Raw genomic sequence first — 24,141 nt, 5'->3', positions numbered from 1 at the left:
GCTACTGCTACCAAATGTGGACAACGGTGCCAGCATGGCTCTCCTCTGATGTGACTCTTATGATGCCAGACAGCACCTCATGGGGAAGCAGTTTTGAAAAAAAAAAGAAAACCACTTTAATTTCCCATGATATCATCCTTTCTTTCTTTAAAAAGCAGCTTTATTGAGGTATAGCTGATATACAAAATACTGTACATATTTAACGTGTACAACTTGATGAGATTGGACTTACACAGACACCTGTGAAACCATGACCACAATCAAGGTAATAGACATATCCATTACCTCCTTGTGTCCCTCTTTTTGTGTTTGTTACGTAAGAACACTTAAGATGAGATCTACCATCTTAACACATTTTTAAGCGCACAATAACAGTATTGTTAACCATAGGCACTATGCTGTACAGCAGATCTCCAGGACTTACTCATCTTACACTAAAACTCTCTAATCATTCAATAGTTCTCTCTATTGTTCCCTCCCCTCAGCCCTTGGCAACCACCATTCTATTCTCTGCTTCTATGATTTTGACCATTTTAGATTCTCATACAAGTATAAATATGCAGCATTTGTCCTTCCATGATTGGCTTCTTTCACTTAACATAATGTCATCCCTGCTCTTCTATGTTGTCACATCTGGCAAGATTTCCCTCTTTTTTAAAGTTGAATAACATTCCATGGTATGCATATACCACATTTTCTTTAGCCATTCATTTGTTCATGGACATTTGGGTTGTTTCCATATGTTGGCTATTGTAAATAACACCGCAATGAACAGGGGAGTATAGATATCTCTTCAAGATCCTGATTTCAATTCTTTCAGAAATGTACTCAGAAGTGGGATTTGTGGGTCATGCGGTAGTTGGATTTTTAATTTTCTGAGGAACCTTCATACTGTTTTCCACAGCAGCTGCACCATTGCACATTCCCACCAACAGTATACAAGGGTTCCAATTTCTCCATACCTTTGCCAACACTTTTGTTTTTTTGATCATAGCCATCCTAATAGGTGTGAGGCAATATCTGAATGTGGGTTTGATTTGTATTTCTCCAATGTTTAATGATGTTGAGCATCTTTTCATATATCTGTTGGCCATTTGTCTTCTTCAGAGAAATGTCTATTCAAGTCCTTTGCTCATTTTTTAATCCGGTTATTTATTTTTCTGCTATTGAGTTATAGGAGTTTCTTATACATTTTGGATATTAGCCCATTATCATAAATATGGTTTACAAATATTTTCTCCCATTCTATAGGTTGCCTTTTTATTCTTTTGATTATTTCCTCTCCTGAACAGAAGCATATCATTAGTTCTTGACACACTACCTTGAGTATTACTTAGAGAAATCAGGTCCTAGTCTTTCACCAGGCCTGTAGCTGTACATGAGTGAATAAGTAAAGTACATTCTTACTAATTCTCATTTTTTGCTTCTGAGTTAACATTGTTTCACTTTGTAAATTCTCAAGTGACTGAGAACTAAAATACCAACTGGTGCCATGATCTAATCCACCTGGAATGTCATCATTTTTTTCTACAGTCCCTTGGCAAAGGTAGAGACTGGAAGGACACCATTTTCTAAGATGAGATTCATTGCCAGTCAATGAAATGGTAAATGTGAGGATAGAGTAGAGCTTTGCTTAGCCGAAAAGAAGAGGTAAGTGATACTGTCATTTGGGACAGTAGCAATGATGTTTTCCTCACCATAGCTTTGAGGGCCAAGAGAAAAGATCTGGCCCAAAAAGAAACTGATTTGAAGGTGTTCAGCATATCACTGAGATGGCCAAATGGCCTTGAGAGGGAACAGAGAAGGTTCAGGACAGTTTCCAAAAGGATGAGAGAGGCAGCCGACTTAGGACAGGTAGGAAGATTGTCAGGTAAGGTTCAGGACTCAGCTTCAAAGTCAACTGAAGACGTTGACGTCGTAAGGGCACAAATTCACCAAGCTGAATTTTTATTTTAGGAAGTGTACAGTAGGCTGATCATAAGATCAAAAAAGGGTTGTGGTTGGGTTGACCCAGAACCAGGGTCCTGCGGTGAGACGTTGATGGAAGGGTAAGAGAAGAAGTCTAGAGGACAGCAGGTGTGATAGGTGGGGGCATCTAGGCTGGGTGGGAAGGAAACTAAGTCAAAGCTACACTGACTTGGAGTAAAGGGAAGAGGGAAGGAACTGAAAGTCCAAGAACTGGTTATCAGGAGAAAGGACTGAGGGAGCTGGAAGATAGCAGACTGTCCTAAGACAGGAGGTAAGACTGCAGAGCTGGGAAAGTTTGGAGGAGGGTGGGAATACCTGCTCATATATTTAAAAGCTTATTCCATGTCATATTTATGATTAAAAATGGGAGACATCCTGAAAAGTCAGTTCACATTTGCATCTTTGAAAAGCAAGCTCAGGACTTCAGTATAAGTTAAAAAACATTGGGGGAGGGGCACAGACAGTTACCTCCTAGCACAAATTCAGTTCTGATCAGGGCGTGATAATTTCCCTGACAATGAATCTAATATGCCAAAATGTTGGCAAATATCATAATTTCAAAATAGACAGCTGAATATATGAACATAAGCAAATACAATGAATACTTACATGAATATAAGCAAACATATTTTCATATCCACAAAGAATGGATTAGACAAAAACTGTATACATTTTTTTTCTTTTTATTTCAATACACTGGTCATTTAACTTCAGAAAAACTGTAGTCAATGAATAAGAAGGCTAACAAAGTTGAAAATAATTGCAACTTTAATCTTTGGAAGATAAATCGTATTTAGGCTATTAAGGCAAATTTGATTTGACACAACTTTTGTCAGCTTACCATCTTAGCTCAGTGTGGTATAGATGGAAAGTGGGCAATTACATCTTCTAAAAGATCTTAACTAGTTTCCAGAAAGAGGAAGGCATGCTGAGAGAATATGGTTTATTCTATGAAGTTGATTTAATTGGTTTCAAGAGGCACCCAAGACCCCTAATGTTTTGTTCAAAATACTTGTGTTTTCCATCACAAGCTAGAGCTTCTTTCTCTATGGATGCAAAGGTGTCCGGGTCTAAAAGATAATTTTAGCACCACATTCATTTCTCAGTGACTGAAGTTCTCAGTTCTAGCTGCATATGGCAATCGCCTGGGGAGTTTTATAAACATCAATGCCCAGAGCCCAAATCCCAGAGATTCTGAATTAATAGGTTTGAGACACAGCCCATACGTCAATCTGTAGTTTTTAAAAGCTCTCCAGGTGATTCTAACAGGCAGCCAGGCCTGAGAACGACCACTTTCAACAGCAATATGGCTCTGTGGGCCTGAATTAACTTTTCCCACTCTGGGGAACAGATCTAACCTAAAATATATTAATTATTTTTGGTTCTTTGTAGTTACAAGGGTAATTAGTGAGTGCGAAAGAGAATTTTGCCTGAGCTCTTTCAAATTTAGCGTCTGATTATGGTTTGCTGTTAGCTCATTCATTCCTGGGAATCATCACGCTGCCTCCTGTGCTGTGGTCACTGCTGGAATAAATCAACAGGCAACTTCAAGGTAACACATGCACGTTCCCAGGACGCTGAACATTTATGGGCAGGAACTTTTCACAGGGGCAATTTGGTCCAGTGGAAAAGAAATTATGATAAATATTTGCAAAAACAAATAAAACTTATTAAGAGTTTGTGTGTGCCAGGGGCTCCGTTAAGAGCTTAACATATGCGACCTTATTTAATCTTTTTGACAACCGCACCTAGAAAGATACACTAATATCCCAATTTTATAAAAGAAAACTGAATCTTACAAAGATGTACAGGATTATACAGCTAGTAAATAATGGTATTGCGTTCATATTCTATAGCCAGAGTGCTAAACAATCATGCTTTACTCATAGTTTACTAATAATTAATTATATAGTTTCTATACAGTTTTTCTTTCACTGATTAAAACACCTTCTCTTTAAACTGAGATTTCTGCTTGGGTGTTGGATCACAAACCGTGTTCATCAGTTCCTTGCAAAATAGACTGCAAGCAATGGGAAGGATGTCTTCAATGGTTTACACATAAAAGCATTAACAAATCAGGCCTAAGTAATTTACATAAAGGCAGAATTGATCAATGGAGTCAGTGTGGAAAAGTTAAATAGAAATCAGAAGACCTGGTTTACAACTACCTGTCATGCCGTTCCCTTCCTAAGGTCATGTTGGGAATCAATGGAGAATTAAGTGTAAAAATTCCTTGTGAAAAACACTATACAAACTATCATTAATTTCAGCTTTTGCTCAAATTTAACTACTCTGTTGGCAGGTAACTAATGAATAATTTAACACCACTGAAATAATCTGGGTTGTCCTTTCCTAATAATTCCTCCTTTTATTTGGTTCTTCTTCAATTTGACCCCACTCCGTGCCTAAAATAATATCACAGAGCTCATCAACCGATCGAGGAATAAAGACTACAGCAGGGGGAAAAACGATTCAGTTCAAAACTGTGACCTTGGTGAACACTGAGAAGCCTTGCTCACAGGCCATATATAAAGCCCAGACCACATATGAAAGCAAAGGTTAAAACATCTGACTTGCTGCATTAATGAAAGTCATGATTTTATAAGGTTGTAGATTAAGGAAACATACCCAATACCTTACATATGCCATTAATACAGACATTTCTGCTGTTGCCACCTTCAAAGCAAGGGGTACCATCAATGACAGCATCCAGCATTTTCTCGGAAAACTGGCCATCTATGGGTCGGCAGTAGAGCTCACAAGGATGTGCTGAAGTGAAAAAGAGAGAAATCCTTGCAAGTTAGCTTTTTAGCTCAGCACCCGTCCCCCAGTATTCTTTTGTATGTATGACCCCTTAAGTGTCATTTAATTGGGTGATTCCCATCTTTTACCTTTCTGTGACACATGCTGAAACTCAGGCTTTTCTCTTTTCTCAGTTAAATAGTTTTACAACAAACTAAATTGGGGAGGTTGCTTTGAAATGCTATGCCTTTTGTTACAAATGGTGAGAACTTTCAATCCAACACTGAATTGTGCTTCTAAACATATGGCACTGAACATCTGGGGTTAACCTAGAAAATAAGTAATGGCAACCAGTGATGCAGGACTGAAGGCAAGCATGACACCTGCCCATTGCATGCAGCAAAGTAAGTAGACCTCCAGGGGAGAGGTGGGCCCCTCCTATGGGACCAGATCACTACTAACACCACCGCCACTACCATAACCCCACCCCCAACAAATATTCTCCTTTATTCTCCTCAAGTTCAAAAAGCCCTTGGACACAGATGTACAACCACAAACAAAGGATCTAAGTTTTTGCCAAAGCTGGAGCCAACCTGCTTATCATAGCGGCCCATCCTATCATGCTGGGTCCTACTTTGAATCCATTTTAAGGTTCAATTTTCCATTCCCTTGTAAATGAAGATAGCACATAGGTACATAGGTACTTAGTGTAACCCAGAAAGATAGGTAACTTTTAAGACACAAATTGCCTTAAAAATTTTAATAGGTAATACAGATAATAGGAATTCAAATAGTAATTTTCTTTTGAATGTTATATGTCGTTTTCTTTAAGTGAAAAACTTGAGAGCACTGTTTTCAGAAAAGTCCTTTTGGGATCTCTTCTGGGCCTGTTTATTGGAGAAGGGCTATTAGTTTCTCAGTGATGTGACCAATGAGGGTTCAATGAGACCAGCCATGAGGCCATTTGCCATGGACCCATCTGCATGTGGATGGACACCAAAAGCAAAGGCAGAGTGCACAACTCTACCTATGGCTGCCCAAGGATGCAATGATCCATGTGGTAAGGAAATAAAAGTGTAAAACACACAAATATAACTAAGAACTAAAAAAACACTAATATAACTAAAATCTCCAAACACTGAAACTCTGGACGAACTTGAGACAGAGGTCAAAAGCACCTGTTCAAATCTTAAAGGAGAAAAGTAAAGCAAATAAAGAAGACTAACGTATTTGATATAAGGTGCAGGGGATAAGCTGTCTGAGAAAATGAACAAAGTCAAGATGAGTTGGGGAGATCACTGCACACAGTGCCATTGGAAAAGGGCCAGAAGACTCTGGGGACAAGGTACCATTTGGATTGTTGTAAATCTTCATTGCTGGCGGCATGATTAGCTCTGTCACTGCCTGAACTGGAATAGAGGTACTTAGAAGGAGCCACCTGGGAGCAATTCTGCTCTCCCATTGACGAGAACATCCACCCAGGTGTGCTGACTCCAGGGAATCATCTCATGAAACATTGGGCAATCAAGGAGAAGGATGGAGGCAGGGGAAACACTTTTAAATAAGACTTTGATTTGAGCTTCAGAATTTGGATTTGGGATTTTGTATTTGGACACATAAAGAAAAAGGAAAAGCAGCCCTGAAGAATTCCGGAGATTTTCTAAAGTAATTATCTGTTCCAGCCTGTGGGGAAGGGCTGGGTCTAGAGGTGTGTAGGGTGTAAAATTTAAGAAGGCACAAACTCTCAGGGTTGCATAACTGGGTCCTCTTAGCAAGTAAAGCCCCATCCAACGGCAAGCATTGCATTGGATTCCAGAATGGTGAAGTTCCAACGTTTGCCTTAGTTTTACTCCCTCTGGGCTTGTGCTGTTTGACTCACTCCCTAAAGGATAAAATTAGCCAGAGACTTTTGCTAGTCTTGTTTATATAGTGCGTTAAAAGGAATTTTGTTTGTTAAAATAACAGCCAACATACTTTTCAAACATTATTTCCCAGATCTTGTTGTGTTCTGCAGTGGTTATCTTATCTCATTTTAACAATCACAAGCACTCTATGATGTTAGTTCTTTCATTATCCCCATTTAATAGATGAGAAAATTTAGGCATAGAAGATTAAGTTTCCCAAGATCTCATAGTGTGAGTGGCAGAGCCAAACTTGGTAATTTAGCTTAGAGCCCACACTACTAACCCATAATCAACAGGCACAGAATTTTCTTTAATAAAAACCAAGTGTCTTTGATGAGATCTTTAAAGTAACCACTCACGTTATTAGGCAACGTATTTATTTGTGGATCATATCTGAGGAGCAAACGTGATAGAATACCAACCGGACTCTGATTTAATATTCTCTCATGGGACACAAATACGGTGAGAATCACCAGCCTCTGGAGGCACTTACTTCTGCAGAAAGCAGATGTAAAAGTTTTAGGTGATGAAAATTTAATATTACCTTGAGAAAGTTACTTAACTTTTTTGACTCAATCTCCTCATCTGAAAAATGAGGATAATAATACTCACCTTGCAGGGTAATTGTGAGGATTAAGACAGAGATCGAATGTCAGCACTCAGCATGGTGCCTGGTATACACGAAGTGCTTACAAATGGTAGTCGTTATGGCTGTTGTTTTCACCTCCTTATCACAAACTCCACGAATTCTAAAGGTCCTTGCAGTTGCCCCCACACGCTGTGCTTCTACGTTTCAGTCTTCTCACACAGTAGGCAGAAGACACGTATTTTGTAGTGCTGGCTCAATTCTCTTTATGCACCCCCTCCACACAAATCTTTCCTGAAATACCCTCTTCTTCAGATTACATATACCATTACGCCATTTCTAATCAATTCTGTACTCAATTCATACTTTGTTTTACTCTATTCTAAACAACTGCTGTCTTGTCAGTTTAGCCTAAAGAATTCTAGACCCTGCTAGGCCAATAGTAGGCTCCCTGACTGTCCTTTACTCTGACCGTGGACCAGGTTCAAAGACGTTCCACTCATACAATGACTACAGAGGTCCTCTCAGCCCTACAGTTCCAAGACTATGGGTTTCACAAGCTCCTCCAACAAACTGCAGTGACCTCAAGGGCACTCAACTCATTCGTGCATTGATCAGCTACTACCGGCCAGATAGTGCGAGAGGGAGGAGTCATGACACGCGCTGGTGGGGACTCAAAAGCGTGGTAGAGGTGGAAATAAGGACAGCCTGGGGGACTCTCCTTCATACAAGCTTTGCAGTTAGAGCCACAGGGATGCAAATCCCAGCCCTGACTCTTATATCTTGCCCAAAGCCTTCTCGGTCTCTGGCCTGCACAGAGGAGACTGTTAGAGAACAAAATATTAAAACTTCTGATGAGGTGTCTGACATAGAGTGGTTGTTTAATGTGGTAGTTAGTACCATTAACCTTTCCCAATGAATACTAGCAGAACATTACACCCAGAAAAGGCTCTTAACCTCTGTTTACTAATTAACAGACATGAGAGCAATCAACACTGTTAGGGAGAAACTTTTGGACCAAGTGGCAAAGAGATCATTTTGATCTTGAAAGATCATCAACTCAGTGAGTCACAAAAATGAACACTGACCTCAGTGACAGAAGTCAAGGATGTTCATGGCAGCAATTAAATATTTATCGAGAGAGAAATGGACAAGTCAATTAAATTGCATTTACATAATGCAAGGCTGTATAGTAACTGAAAGGAATGAGGTAAGCCCTAATGCCATGATCTTCTACTCAGTGAGTCAAGAAAATTGTAGATTTGGCAAAGTATGACTCCATTTGTGTGCAAATGAAAACCTATTAACAATGGTTGCCTCTGAGGAACAAGTTAAGTGTGGTGGGATAAGAAGAATTTATTTTATTTCATTCTATTATGCACACTTGCATTTTTTTATAAGAAATATATATTCCCTTCTAAAATAATGTCTTGGCTCTCAAACAAGAAAGCTGGAAAGGTCTCCTTTCTCCGGTGATAATCATGACACATCTCCATGAAGAGAGGCCCTAATTTCAAGACTTCTCTCCATCTTGCCTCTGTAGTATAGAACTAGCACATACTTCAAGGTTAGACAAGCTAACTGAAGTAGACTGCATGTAAGAAACACAAAGGTCTGTTGAATATAAGTATAAGTGTTGAGTATACACAGTGGTCTATGGAGTCTTAGGAATATCTAGTAAATAATCTTTGTGGCAACAACAACAGCACAGACCCACCACTGTGCCTCTCCAAGAGCTTACATACCTATGATCTATAGGTGTGCCCAAGGCCAGAAAGAACTCTGTTTTTGAAAGCAGCTATTGTAAATTGAAGGTCTGGGGCTATTTAAGCATTTTATGAGACTGAACCTTACAAAGTCCTGCTTCCCTGTCCTCTCCACTGGCCAATGTTTTCATGGTGCTCTGGGTATGTCATTAGGTTGACCTATGAGACAGGGCTCTGCAGAAGGAGGCAGGAGAGGCAACGGATGGTCTTAGTTGTCAATGGTCATCATGAGTATCCGAGAGTCTCTGTCCCGGATATCAACTTTCTGTCTACTTCTATAACTCTCATTTCTATAGTATCTATTGCTATGCCAGGCAGAAAGTAGGCATGTGATAAATGCTCATAAATAAATGAAACTCCAAGCTGAACCAAATCTTTTTATTCCAAGTCCAGCTACTCAAGCCGTCAGAGTTCGCACTTGAGTCCAACCCTACATCTGGTCAAGGGATCCCCAAACTAAGCACCTGTCATACCACTGGGGCAGCTATGCTACCTTAGTTCTAGAAGGCTATTCATTTAGAGTCCATAGAACCACTGACCCAGATAGTTTCAACAAAATAATGAATGTCCAGAATATAGATATAGATAGTACCAACTGGATGTAATTTCATCATTAGTTTTTTTTTGGACTCCACATGAGTACATACATGAGTTTTCCTACATTCAAATGCCAGGCTCAGAAAGTTAAATTGCACCGATAATCAAATGACTCACTCTCTTAGAGCATGAATGATGCTAAACAATGGGGGGCAAGGAGGCGACGTTGCCCATGACAACCAATAGCCATCAGGGTATTCTGGGGACCAAAGTGGACAAAGCACTATAGGGTCTTTCTTTCAAAAGCAATAGATTATATCATTTTTCTAACAGTTCAAGCATGTAATTTTCATTCACTGGCCGACATCTACGATCCCTCTTATGTCCTATCACATTGGAATTTCAGAAACTTAAAAATCAAGAAAAATTTGGTTGGTTACTTTTTACTACCTTGTCTCAAATCTCCTTAGCTCAGGAAAATCTTTTCTGCTTCATTCTCCACTCAAATAGCAACAATAGCACAGATTTTTTTATGTCAATTTATAGCTAATGATTAATGATTCTACGTCATTTTCAGAAGAGAACGTATAACTGGTCCTGATTCAGGGGCAGTATTGCCAAGGCTGCTGTTACATTCTCCAACTCAGTTATGTTCCCATCCCCTAATGTGCATCCTTCACATGCTTCCTTTTACTTTTTACCCTTCTTATACTGCCTGGTATACATGCAATGTTGATTTATGGCCCAGAGCTGTCTCTCATGCATTTCTTTTTCTTTTGAGGAAAGCTTGGCCCTGAGCTAACATCTGTTGCCAACCTTCCTCTTTTTGCTTGAGGAAGATTGTTGCTGAGCTACCATCTGTGCCAATCTTCCTCTATTTTGTATGTGGGACACTGCCACAGCATGGCTTGATCAGCGATGTGTAGGTCTGCACCCAGGATCTGAACCATGAACCCTGGGCCACAGAAGCAGAGCATGTGAACTTAACCACTACACCACTGGGCTGGCCCACCTGCAATTCTGATGAAGGCATTCCTACCATCTTCCCTTGTGCTTTTCTCCTCCCACTTGGAATGACTGGCTCTATTTTGGAATGCCTTTTCTTTTCTGTTTTCCATTAGAAAGACTACTCATGCTTAAGAATCATCAACTGTTTCCTTGGAAGGCTTCTTTGAAATTATTCCAAACCCGCAATGACCTTCTTTTCTGAATTTCTGCCAAAACTACAGTCAGTTTCACATGCTCATCAACAAGCACTTTCATCAGTAATTAGATGTTAAATTCTTACATGCCCTGTTATCATAGTTGCATCTTAGCTGTTTCGAAGTGAGCTGCCATGTTTGATAAACTTCTCTTTTACCTCCCACAGAGCTCAGCACAGACTTGGACATATTCAGCCTTTAACATTTACCGATCAACTTAACCAGGTCAGTGTTTCCACCTTCTAAAATATAAAACTCCTGATGGTATAATTCTCTTTTTGTTGAACTTTGCAGGATATCACAGGTCCCTGCCATAATAAATGCTTTCTGACAATGGCTATGGCCCTAGATCTGGAATATACTGTTATAGCTCCTTACCCGAACTAAAAACTGGAAACCAGTGGTAGAATGCATTTTTGTAGGGAACGGTGTCAAACTCGCTGCACTGCAGCTGCCGAAACGTCGGTGTATCTGGGCGACACGGGTGGACGTTGCACAAGCGATAGCGTTTTCTCTCTCCAGTGCAGTACTTCCCTCCAAACTTTGGTCTACAGATGAAACACACAAGCTGTTCTTGCTGTTTCCTTAAAGGCTAACAATTTCCTCAGGCAAGGGCAACAAAGCAAAAAATAAACAAATGGACTATATCAAACTATAAAGCTTTTGCACAGCGAAGGAAACCACCAATAAAAGGAAAAAGCAACTTCCTGAATGGGAGAAGATATTTGCAAATGATACATCAGATAAAGGGTTAATACCCAAAATACATAAAGAACTCAGAGAACTCAACATCAGAAAAACAGACAATCCAATTAAAAAATGGGCAGAGGACCTGAATAGACATTTTTCCAAAGACGACATACAGATGGCCAAGAGACACATCAAAAGATGCTCAACATGGCTAATTATCAAGGAAATGCAAATCAAAACCACAATGAAATACCACCTCACACCTGTCAGAATGGCTGTTATCAAAAAGACAAAAAATAATAAGTGCCGGAGAGGATGCGGAAAAAAGGAAACCCTCCTGCACTGTTGGTAAAAATGTAAACTGATGCAGCCACTAAGGAAAATAGTATGAAAGTTCCTCAAAAAATTAAAAATAGAACTACCATATGACCCAGAAATTACACTTCTGGGTATATATCCGAAGAATACAAAGACACTAATTTGAAAAGATACATGCACACCTTTTGTCCCTGAAATAAATCCCACTTGATTGCGGAGTATGATCCTTTTAATGTGTTGTTGTATTCGATTTGCTAACATTTTGTTGAGGATTTTTGCATCTATGTCCATCAATGACATTGACCTGTAATTTTCTTTTTTGTGTGTTGTCCTTTTCTGATTTTGGTATCAGGGTAATGTTGGCCTCATAAAATGAGTTAGGAAGTGTCATCTTCTCTTCAATTCTTTGGAAGAGTTTGAGAAGGACAGGTATTAAATCTTTGAATGTTTGGTAGAATTCACCAGAGAAACTGTCTGGTCCTGGGCTTTTGTTTTTTGGAAGATACTTGATTACTATTTCAATCTTCTCACTGGTGATCAGTCTATTCAGATTCTGTATTTCTTCTTGATTCAGTTCTGGAAGGTTGTATGAGTCTAAGAATTTATTCATTTCTCCTAGGTTATCTAATTTGTTAGCATATAGCTTTTCATCGTATTCTCTTATAATCCTTTGTATTTCTGTGCTATCCATTGTAATTTCTCCTCTTTCATTTCTAATTTTATTTAGTTGAGGCTTCTCTCTTTTTTTTTATTAGTGACTCTACCAAAAGTTTTGCAATTTTCTTTATCTTTTCAAAGAACCAGCTCTTAGTTTCATTGATCTTTTCTATTGTCATTTTAGTCTCTATTTCATTTATTTCCACTCTGATTTTTATTATTTCTGAGAGGCTTTTGTGAGCCAAGCGCTGCTGGGTTCTCACTAGAGAGCTGACCAACATCAAGGATACAGTCTGAAGGTCAGTTGATCATGCAATGACCTGAATCTGTCACTGTGTTTCCATTGGCATTGTTCTCAACAAACTTAAGAAAACCAGCTGCTGAGATCAGACATGGTCACTACCTGAGGAGACTCTATGACAAATTGTGGCCCCTGAGATGGGAGTTAGACTGTTTTCCGCCTGAAGCCAAGTTAGAGAATCATTCTTCAGTTCCTCAACAAGGATGGCCCTTTTCTGATAACCACAAGTCACTGACCATCCGCCTGAGAAGGCTATGGATGGGTGGTGGCTGATACACAGCATTGAAAATAGGCCCCAGAGCAAATCACCTACATTACTCAATCTCTAAAATGGAAATCACTTTTCTGATCACATTGACGTAAACTATAAAATAAAGATTTTCAGTAAAAATAAAGTATAAGAAATTCTTGGTTTTAAATTTTTGAAATCACAGAAACCTAATATTTAAACAAAAGGAACTTTTATCAAAGGGTAAGATTTAAAAACAATTTTGTCCAAATTCCCCAGCTGTATACTTATATGTGTAGTAAATGATAAAATATAATAACTATGACAACAACTACCATTTACCGACAATTTTATGAGGTAGGTATTGTGTTAAACTCTTTATAGATATTAATGTATTGAACCACAGAAGAAATTTATTATATATAGTATATATATACATGCACATATACATATAGTAATAAATATATTTATTAATAAAAAGGAGATGTAAGATTTGGAACTGAGATACTGAGAAAATTGTAATCATGTTTATCACTTGCCTTTTAAAAAAATGTGACTTTCACACTGCAATGCAGACTAATGTAAGTTAGGTAAAAGAAACTTAATGCATTTTCCACATAAAGGAGGCATCATATGTACACTTTTTAAAAATTGTACTTAGGAACTAGTATACCAGGAAATGATGAAACTAAGAATGTAATATATATTTGGAAAGCAAGGGAATTTAAATTTAACTCATGTATAATATCATTATACAAATTTAATATATGAAAAAATTAAAAAATTTGACTAAACAATTGAAAGCCATTTGTAAAATAATGTCTATCAAATTCTTAACAGGCTAATATGGAACTCTAAGGTTTACAAAAGCCTTATCTAAAACATTAAAAATAATTACCCTTGAAAAATGTGCCTAGCTATTTTATTAGTTACCTAAGGGAAGAAAAATATTTTTATAAAATCTCACATTCATTATGACTGAAAGAAAGCGATAACTTATCAGCAAGATTGGGTATAACTAATCTCTCACTCTAGAGTAGGGTTATCTAGAAGGATTTAACGTTCAGTCTCCTAGGGGCTTTCACACAGATTGTACTGTTCAAAGAAATTTGCTTATTTCTCCAAATGATGGAATTTGCTTACCTATCCAAGTTCCAGTAAGAATCCATGCTAGCCAAAATGAAAGAAACCAAAACAGAACTACTGTTTTTTTAGTCCTCTATGAATCTTTGGGTTCCCTTCTGCCTTTGGGAACCCGCTTAATTTCTCTCGGCAGGCTTGGGGCCTCTGATGTCATGCTATCCAAGACTGGGCTCCCAGCGCTTGTGGAAGGAAAGGAACCACATTTGGCTGTACTTACTCAGGACTGTTGCAGAGCCTCTCGGCACTCTGGGCTCCGGCCCCACAGGTCCTGGAACAGTGGGACCAGGGTGACCAGCGGCCCCAGCCTCCGGGGATGCTCTCTGGTTTCTTCCCCACTGTGATACACTTGCCAGCCATACACCACTGGAAAGGGAAGAGGCAGGAGACGTGTGTGTCAGGAAGGTTCCCATAGCATGCTGAGCCAAGAATCCTAGAAGTCTAAACCCAATTCTCCCTGAGCAAGCTGGCTCCTACAGTCACATATCACACGTAGAACAAAGAAGAGCTCATAAAAGAATTTCTTCCAGGAGTCTTGGGTTTTAGAATCAGAGAATTTCAGGAATCGAAGCGAACTTTATGGTATCTAGTTGTAGCCAATGCAGGAACGTGACTTAAAGTGTGGTTGGTGGATCACATGCCAGAATGTAAATCAACACACCACGTCCTTCACTGAGAAAGTCTCGCTATGAAAAGCATGTCAGTTTAGTGTGCTCAGCAACATAGTTGTTTAGTAACATAATCGATTTACTTTCTGGTGCAAGTTCATCATCTTTTTTTTTTTTTTAAAGATTGACACCTGCGCTAACATCTGTTGCCAACCTTCTTTTTTTTCCTCTTTCTTCTTCTCCCCAAAGCCCCCAGTACACAGTTGTATATTCTAGCTGTAGATCCTTCTGGCTCTGCCATGTGGGATGCCACCTCAGCATGGCTTGGTGACCAGCGCTAGGTCTGAACCAAGGATCTGAAATGGTGAAACTCTGGGCCGCTGAAGCGGAGCACGCGAACTTAGCCACTTGGCCACGAGGCCGGCCCCTAGCTCCTTATCTTGTTGTAAACCATGACAAACATCTTGCAGCCTGGCACTGTGATAACACTTCTTTATGGCCTCTGCGGGTATTTAATGTCTGCACCAGATAACTCATCCTCTTGTAAAAAGACCACTCACTGCCAAAAAACACTAGTTAGGAAGTTGAAGTTCTTTCTAATATCAGGAAAAATTTCTGTTTTCCTGTAAACTTTACCCAGTTCTGCCCTTTCAAGTGACTCAGAAAAAAATCCACTCTCTCCCTCTTCAAGGCAATCCTTCAACAACTCTCAGTTTATGAGGGTGAACAGACAGAAAGGAAAACAAAAGAAAATGCAACTTGGTTGCTATAAACGGCTATGTTTCCTGGAGAAATTGGGCATGTTTTGTCTGCTGGCCTCCTTTTCCTCATTATTTCCGGTCTCTGTGTATTATGATCAAGTTCTATAATCTCAGCAATGGATTACGCCCCACTCAAGCTGCATAAAGATACCTTCTAAATGCCTAAATCCTTGGCCCACCACAAACCCATTTGGTTTTGTTGAGCAGCACATATCACCCTGTTCTCAGGCAGTCTGGGGGATACCTAACATCTCTGAGTTCCTGGTGTCTGGTCTTCCTGCTTAGCAAAGTGCACAGAACTTCTACAAATGCAGTCAGGTCAGATAAAGAGAAAGAAGACAACAAGTGGCCGCAATCTGCATCTTTGGAAAGAAGAAGCCACCGGCTTGTCCTTTCCAATCTTTAATACGGAGGAGAAAAACGTCAAAATGAAGGTTGATAATAAACTCAGAAGATGTTACTGACCACAAACTCCAAAGCAATTCATCGGGGAAAGATGAGACAGATGTTTTGCAAGTGAAATGTGGAACTGGGCCTCAGCCCTTTCTCCTTAACTACTTGTTTCCAGTAAAGGCTCCAAAGGAATGGTGGAAGCGAAATCCTTTCCTCTGGCTGGTCTGACTGTGTGATCTCCGTTCCCCCAGAGACAGCTGCTCTCCAGGGCCTTCTCCCCAACTTTTCCCAAGGGTTCTATGCCCACCACCCTCCCACCTTGCTTCCTCAGATGACATCACCTTCTTCTCACCACATCGCGTCCCATCTGCAGCAGCGTCCAGCTTGGAGCGACAAAAGCCTTTCACTGAGCACCACAGTGTCTGGCAAACATTCTGGAAAATAAATGTGAGATTGTACTTTTTTGTATTTCCAAAACTTACACAAAAGCATTTCTACAGTGATGGTAAAATATACACACACTCAACCACACACCCACAGTAAATGCTGCTGTTGTTAGTGAATGAGTGATAGAAAGTAACCATGCAAGAACTCTCGGCTCAAACTTAATTTGGGCTTTGTCATCATTCATAAACAGTGGTCTCCACACCATACCAGGCAGTAAGAAAATGGGAGATAAAATACATTTCCTGAGAGTTGAGACTGTAATTTCTATATGTGTGGCAGAATATCGTTGCCCTTAGCCAGGGTAGCTGGTGACATTAGCCATCAAAGGCCAGTCCAAAGCATGGATGGAAGGAATCTGATTACAAACAGCTGGGGTGGTTATAACTTGAGCCTGCTCACTGAATGAAATGGAAACTATTCCATCCAGAAAGCCTCAGCTTATTTACTTATTACTCAAGATAGCCAGCTTGTTTTATCTGCCAGAGAGTGAACTGGATATTCCCTCTCATTTCTCCTCCTGTAGGAAGAACAAGAGAAGGTTGAAAACATTCTTATCTGTCATCTGAAATGGCTCAGCCTGTTCCATCCACCTTTTAGTCTTTCTTCTATCCACCCACTGTTCATCGTTCTATCCACTTATTGTACTCTGGAGTAAATGGGTTTTTTTCATCATAAGATTTCATACGTTTTTAACAATTTTAGAACATTCTCAATCTTTATCTTCCTAAATTTTGCTTCTCCCTAACAATCGCTGTTCTCTCCTTCTGGAACTTATATTTGTTGTTGATGAGTCTTCCCATTCTGTCCTTCATGTTTCAACTTCACTTTCATAGTTTTGAGCTCTCAATTTTCTGGTATATGAAAACTGAAAACGTCTCAATTTCTATCAGCCAAAGGGTAGCCTCTCCTTCATGTAGCAACTCTGAGAAACACTCAGGTGGCATGAGAAGTAATTTGCTCAAATCTTAATTCCAGTTGATAGATTTTTTTCTTCAGCTGTGTCAAGTCTGCTGCGTAACCCATCCACTGAACTTAAAAGTCACAGCCCACATTTTTAATTTGTAGTGGCTGTAACTGTCTTCATATCTACCTTACAAATATAGTGTTTTTTTCCTTTTCTCACATACAATTCTTTTACACGTTTACCTTATTATCCCTACCTTAAAAATTCAACTATCTAAAGTCCTTGAGTGTTTATTGTCCCTCTCACTTGGCTGAAGACAGATTATTTTAAGTTTTGAATTAGGGGCTGAATTGTGGACTCATCTGAACAGAGCTTCATCTATTGGAGTTTTGCGAATCCTTAGCTGAGTGTTGGTTCCTCCAGGGCAGTTTCTTAACCTTTGTTTCTACCAGGAATCCCATAGCATTATCAGGTCAGAAATATTTTTATTTTTTGGCGTGGAGGTTCTCAAACCACACAAGAATATAAATCTGAACTCTAAATTGGCACAAGGCTGGCCTGTGGTAGAGAATTTTCAAGTGAGAAAGTTAGCCACCAGCACCCAACCCCCTCAAAACCCAGGCTGAGATCAAAGATGCTTCTCCGTCATCTCCCTCAGTTGATGGCGGATTTTTTCTAGTCCACCCTTCACTGAGGCATAGCTCTTCAAGGCTCCCAGCTTCATGTACGGCTCTCAGTTCTAACTCTCCGCCCTGCTCAAGTGAACATATCATTGTCTGTTGCCATGTGGATGTTAAAATCAAAGCTCTTTGGTTATTTCCACATCAGCTTCAACATGCTCATCACTCCCCTTTTTAGGGTTTTTACCTCCTGAGAATTTTTTTACTTTCTTATAACTTCATTATTCATTTATAAAAATGAGGTTCTGGGTTAAGGGTACACAAGAACTCTCCGTACAATTTTTGCAACCTCTTTTGAGTTGTAAAATATTTCAAGATTAAAAAAAGTTATACTAAAGAAAGATGATGCTATATTCTCTGGTATTTTAGGTGTTTTTTTAAATAGTGAAAATGATTAGGTTATCTTGGCTGCAATATACAGGGATCTAAAGTCTTAATTCACTTATCGATTGAGTGCCTACTATGTGCTAGGCACTGCTGAATGTCAGGAAGAAAAATTCCCTCAGAGAGCTTACAACACAGAAGGGGAGGGTATAGACAAGTAAAAAGCAACTATAATATTTTCTGATAAAGGCTTTGTCAAAGAAAATACAGAATAGGATGTGAAGGGATGCTTAAGCTGAGACCCAGAGGAACCAGAGCAGGCAAAGTTGGAGATGGTGGAGAACCCAGCATCTTCAGGGAATGGGGTTGTTCAGTGTGGATGCCCATGGAGTATAAAAGAGGAATTGACCAGAGATAGCCAGAGTGGTCTGTTACTAGTAAACTACAGGATACTCTGAAAAATCCTTAACTCCGTAAGACATCTAAAATCATGGATAAAATACTTTAAGTGTTTAAAGGCATTCCTAGGTTGGCCAGAGAGTAAGGGAAATCCTCAGAGACTGAAAATGTAGCAGAAATGTTAATCTGGAGATGCAAACTTGGTAACTTAGATTTTAGTGTTAATGGTCATTTGGGTACCAGACACAATGCCTAGGGCCTAGGTAGGGTGGGAAGTTCAAGTGGAGACTCCATATGAGGGCATAACCCCAAAAGACTACCCCCTGAATGAAATGAAACTAAAAAAAGTTTTCTTTTAGTCCACAGCTGGGAAACTTGTCTATTTTGACTTTAGAAGGAGCGGTAATGTCTCACTTGAGAGTTTGTATGTACACTGGCCTTCACACCACTCATGTAGTTAGTTGAACAACATCCAACCAACAATTTATTGTAAATTGACCCAGGGATAGCAGTGAAAATTCTCTCTAAAGAATGTGCCAGCCGTGTAAGCCTTAAAAAATAGCCTGACATGAAGTTTCCTAACCAAGAGCTCACAACAAAAGCAAAAACTGACAAAAGGAAATAATGCATAATAAATGAGAGCCAGAAGAAATTCCAAATAGGAGAAACAGACCTACACAGACCCTGGGCATTGGAATTACACAACATAAATGCAAAATAAATGTGTCATCTATGATTGGAGAATAAAAGATCATATTGAAAGTCTGAATTGGGACAAAGAGACCATAAAAATCAAAGAAATTTAAAAAACAACCAAATAGACTGTTGTAAGTAAAAAATACAATACATGAGATTAAAAAATCACGAGATAGCTTATCATAGGATCGGACAAATCTGGAGAGAGAACCAATGAATTGGAAGCTAAAGAAAGAAAGAAACAAAATGCATAGATACAAAGACAGGAAAAATATAAGGAGAGGTTCCAAGATATGGAAGATCATTATAAAATCCAACCTACAATCAGAATACCAGGTTAGAGAGTAAACGGTTAAAACAATATTTTAAGAGATAAGGCCAGAGAGTGAGAAATAGGATGAATCCTGAAGCCCCTTTTAAGCCATTTTAGGGAATTTGACCTTTATTGTAAGGGAATGAAACATTTTAATCAGAGGGGAACACGGTCAGATTTCCATTTGTAAAGGTTACTTTGGCTGCCGTTTGGGGAATGGACCAGAGTGGAGGGGAGGCGGTTAGACTCTACAAAAGGAGCCCAAACAGGGGACTCCACAGTCATCTAGGAACAGGTGGACTTTAAAGACATCGAAGAGGCAGAATTGGGATAACTTGGTAACTCCTTAGAAGTGATGGGTGAGGGATTTTTGCACCAAATTTATCTTCTCTGTTCAGTCTTGCCTGTTCTGTCTAAGCACAGTTGTTTACTCAAAGTTCTTTCTTTATGTCTCTTTGTGTATTTATCTCACTGTATACAAATTTTTCTGTCTTCCTCTTCCATCAGAGCAGGAGCTCCTCAAGGGCAGAGAACTTGTCTCATTAAGTTCTTTGTCTCATTAAGCGCTCATCTTTTTCATCTTATTCAGTTCACAGCACAGAATCTGGCAGGGGTTCAATGAGACTGGCTTGTCCATGTCTATGTGTTAACCACTGATACTTTCGCACTAAATGGGAGGAATTCGGCCAGATCCAGATCACAAAGGAATGGCAGGGAAAGGAGGTGGGACTTTATCCTGTGGTCAGTGGGGACCCTAACATCAGAGTAGAGTCAAGGTTAGAGGTTTTTGTAAAAATAACTTGAGCAACAATTTGAACGGGGGAGAGACTGGGTAATTACAGTAGTGAGGAGAGGTGATGAGAGACTGAATCAGGACGGTAGCAGTGGGAATGAGGAAGACAGGGGACAGCCACAGACTCTTTAGGAGGTTAAATGTTGGGGCTAGATTTATCACGCGGATATTGAAAATAAAGGGGAAGAATGAAGTGGGGATGAATCTTATTCCTACCTTGAGACCTGGCGATACTCTTCGACTAGATGGCAAATTCAGGAAAGGGAGCAACTTTAGGTTGCTATGGAGTCTGCTGGTGTGAATTACTGTGATTCCTGATAATGGCTATAGAATTTTCTTCACTGCCACCCAGTTGCAAAGGATTGGAATAGAATAGAATATCAGGCTCAAGGTCATAGAACACCAGAGGCAGGGTCAGGGAATATAAATAACCCCAACTTCAAGCCTTCTGCCTTACAGACACTTTGCCATGAATACAAAGTTGCCATTTCTGTGTCTAGATCTTTGGGTTTCCAAATATTTCCCTGGCCACTCCTTCAGCATGCTGGGGATCTTAGCTCTGAACATACTTGCCAGAGGCACCCAGATGCCCAAGACTTACCTCTACTTCCTGGCAGAAGGTAGCATTGGGGCCGTACTGCAGCTGGCATTGGTGGTGAACATCATAGATCACTCCAGGGGCAACGATCTTAGACTTCAAACCTTTCTTTTTGGGGATGTCATCAAGACAGAACCCCCAGCCTCGGCTGAAACAAGTGAATAGAAATGAGAGCAGCTGCCTATGATTTCCTTCATCTTCAGTCTTTCATTCAACAGAAACTTCTATCCCCCTAGTTTACTTGTTGTCCTTCAAGACAACTTTATTTCTATAGCACAGAGAACCCTCTAGGCTAAAGGTGGGAATTGTCTAAACGGAAATCCACATCACATCCCATGCCATCAGTTCACTTGTGATCCAGGAAATACAAGCAGTGGTAAAATTAGAAAATCATCATCTTACCTCCAATGGGCTTTCAGTGACCACTTCTGACATATCCTGGTTGTTCCTGCCAGTCCCCAAGGACTTACCACACTCAGATCATAAAGAGCCGCCTTGAGACAGGAACAAGCAGGGGGTACGGGATGTTCACCTGGCTATCGCTGGAGGGCAGAACCCATCTGGATCTCAGGATCAGAAAGCAGAAGTGAAATCCACCCCTTCTGATGTCCCCCTGATGCTGTGCCTGTGGGAGGAACTGAACCTTTTCCAGGCTTCAGGTCCACTGTATAAAATTCAAAGTGACTTCCAGTTCAAAGAGACCCCCATGAGGCTGTCACGAGATGCGCCGTCACTTACTCCAGGAAGCGGGTGATGTACTCCTTGCTGCACTTGGACCACGTCAGCGGGGTGGGATTGTACTGGAGCTGACGGGACATGATGAACGGGTGTCTGTCTATGGGCTCGCAGTCATTTTCTTTCCCGTCATGCTGGATGCCGAAGCTGCAGGAAGGCACAAATCATGAGAAGATCAAGGAGGCAGCATGAAGCAGGGAGAAAACCTTAGTTTCTCCAAGGTGAGAATAACCCACAGAGAGCAACTTTTTAAGGACTTTGAAGTTGGAGAGGGATAGCTAATTTCGAACTAAAAAGCACAGGAAGATTTTAGGTATCCTTTGCTTCAAACATGCAACCGTGGGAACCATGTGGCTAATTCAAAAACTTCTATTTGGCAGAAAGCTACAAGCTCCCACTTGGCTTTCTATGAGTCCAGAGTCAGCAAAGTCCAGCTATCTTCTTTCTCCCGCTGCAGCAACCACAGCACAAAAGAACAAAACCTTCCTTCTCCCTTTTCATCATGACTGAAGGCAGAGCATGAAAGGGGAAGCCTATGGGAGGCTTTGTCAAAGGCCGCAAGCTTTGAGTGACTGGATTGATTTCTAGCATTGTTATGAGTCCTCCAATGTCAGAGACATTAGGGAGACCTCATAGTTCAGTGCTTAAGAGGACTTTTGAGGACAGATGATCTGGATTTGAATCCCAGCTCTGCCTCTTAGCGATCTGTGAGTTACTGAAAGTTGCTCAGCTTTGTTTCCCTCTCCCAGAAAATGGAGTGGTCATCAGTGTTAGCATGAGATTCGAAGAAAATAAAGTTTGAAAAGCCCGTAGCAAGGGGGCTGGCCCCGTGGCCGGGTGGTTAAGTTCGCGCACTCCGCAGCAGGCGGCCCAGTGTTTCGTTGGTTCGAATCCCGGGTGCGGACATGGCACTGCTCATCAGACCACGCTGAGGCAGTGTCCCACATGCCACAACTAGAAGAACCCACACCGAAAAATACACAACTATGTACCGGGGGGCTTTGGGGAGAAAAAGGAAAAAATAAAATCTTTAAAAAAAAAAAAAAAAAAAAAAAGAAAAGCCCGTAGCAAGGTGCCTGGCATAGAATAAGGGCTCCACAAATGACAGAAATTTTTCGTTGCTGTTTTTATTAGTGTCTAACTTCTTTTCCTTTTCTAGATGAGGAAGTTTAGAGTTTGAGATTTGTCAAAAGTCACCAAGCTATTTAGGGGCCAAACTAGGTTTTCTGCAGATCTTGGGGCTCCTGTTTCAGCGTTCTCGTCCGTGTCCTGCTCGGTCGGCTCCCTGACCTCCCAATGCCGGGGTTGAGCAAGTGAAGCAGCTTGAAAGGCCCTGAGGAGCTTAACCACCCACCATGGCAAGAGTGGGCCTGGAAAGCAGCAGACTCTGAAGTGCATTTATAAGCCGAGTCCTCAGGATCTCCCCCAAGGTGCCCTGTGAAATCCCCACAAGAACTCTCTCCACTGGAGTCTGCTTATTGGACACTTATAACCTACGAATTTGGCTCAAATTTCTAAACCCAAACAGATGAAAGCATGACCTTTTACTCTGCTAGTGAAATTCAACCCCTCTGACACGGAAGCTCATATCCAACTTTAATAAAATCTCCTGAACAACATTAGCAATTCTTGCAGGCAATAGTCTTCGGGGGATTTAGAGATTTTCTTGTATTTTTTTAATGCATTAAGATGTTATCAACTTACTTACAGACTCCCATCGCATTACACATGAATACAAAACTCACAAAGGAGCCAGAGAATTAATCTGCAAAGCTCTTACCACCCACCTACAAAGAATGTGACTTAATGAAAGCTTTCTTCCAAGCAGGTCATCCCCAGGGGGTTGCAAATCCAGTCCCACCCAGCTCATGAAGTATTCGAGTTCACCTGCCAAGTAATTAGTAAAAATCCTAAGCTGTAAGCATGGTTTTAAAAACCTGCATGAATAATGATTTTTCTAGCATTGGATATTCAACACAACAAGCCATATGGCTGGATCCTACACACTGAGTGGCTTCAAACCTAAACTCAAAATATACCACTTCCCCAAGAGTTCATTTTGTTCCCTCTAAAGTTTTTCATTCATGAAAATATTTTCCCCTCCAGCTTTATCACCCCTTTGGGCTCCCACTTGATGAGAGAAAAGGAGTGCTGCCAAACAAGCATCTCTCTGGACCACGTCTCCTATATCTAAATGGGTGGAGCTCTCCTGTCACATGGGACCAGAGGGTCAGTGAACACAGAGGGCCACAAAGGGCCAAAGGATGGAAGCCTTGTTTCCAGGAAGCTACTTTCCAGCAGGTGGGATGGAAGCTGAAGAGCAGTTTGGAGTAAAGAGCCCCCTACGGTCTGAAACAACTTACTGGGTTTTGGGATTAGCCTGCTTTACTTCCGCTTTGTGCTTCAATTCCCGCTAGATGAGTCTGCTAAATTATAGACATGAAACAGCA

At 40.4% G+C, this 24,141-nt stretch overlaps 1 protein-coding gene across 1 annotated transcript in view; it reads right to left on the bottom strand.

Moving 5' to 3' along the window:
* Positions 1–24,141, bottom strand: part of ADAMTS12 (ADAM metallopeptidase with thrombospondin type 1 motif 12) — a 315,216-nt gene that overhangs the window by 90,340 nt on the left and 200,735 nt on the right. The window contains 6 exon segments of the mRNA XM_070587073.1: positions 4,604–4,737; positions 11,084–11,253; positions 14,261–14,406; positions 16,144–16,236; positions 20,960–21,104; positions 21,695–21,838. Coding sequence (XP_070443174.1) covers positions 4,604–4,737; positions 11,084–11,253; positions 14,261–14,406; positions 16,144–16,236; positions 20,960–21,104; positions 21,695–21,838 — 832 coding nt within the window.

The sequence above is a fragment of the Equus przewalskii genome, chromosome 20 (genome assembly GCF_037783145.1).
Source record: "Equus przewalskii isolate Varuska chromosome 20, EquPr2, whole genome shotgun sequence".
In the NCBI taxonomy this organism is placed as follows: domain Eukaryota; kingdom Metazoa; phylum Chordata; class Mammalia; order Perissodactyla; family Equidae; genus Equus; species Equus przewalskii.
The sequence above is the reverse complement of the archived record's forward strand: the minus strand, read 5'-3'. Positions and strand labels throughout refer to the sequence as shown.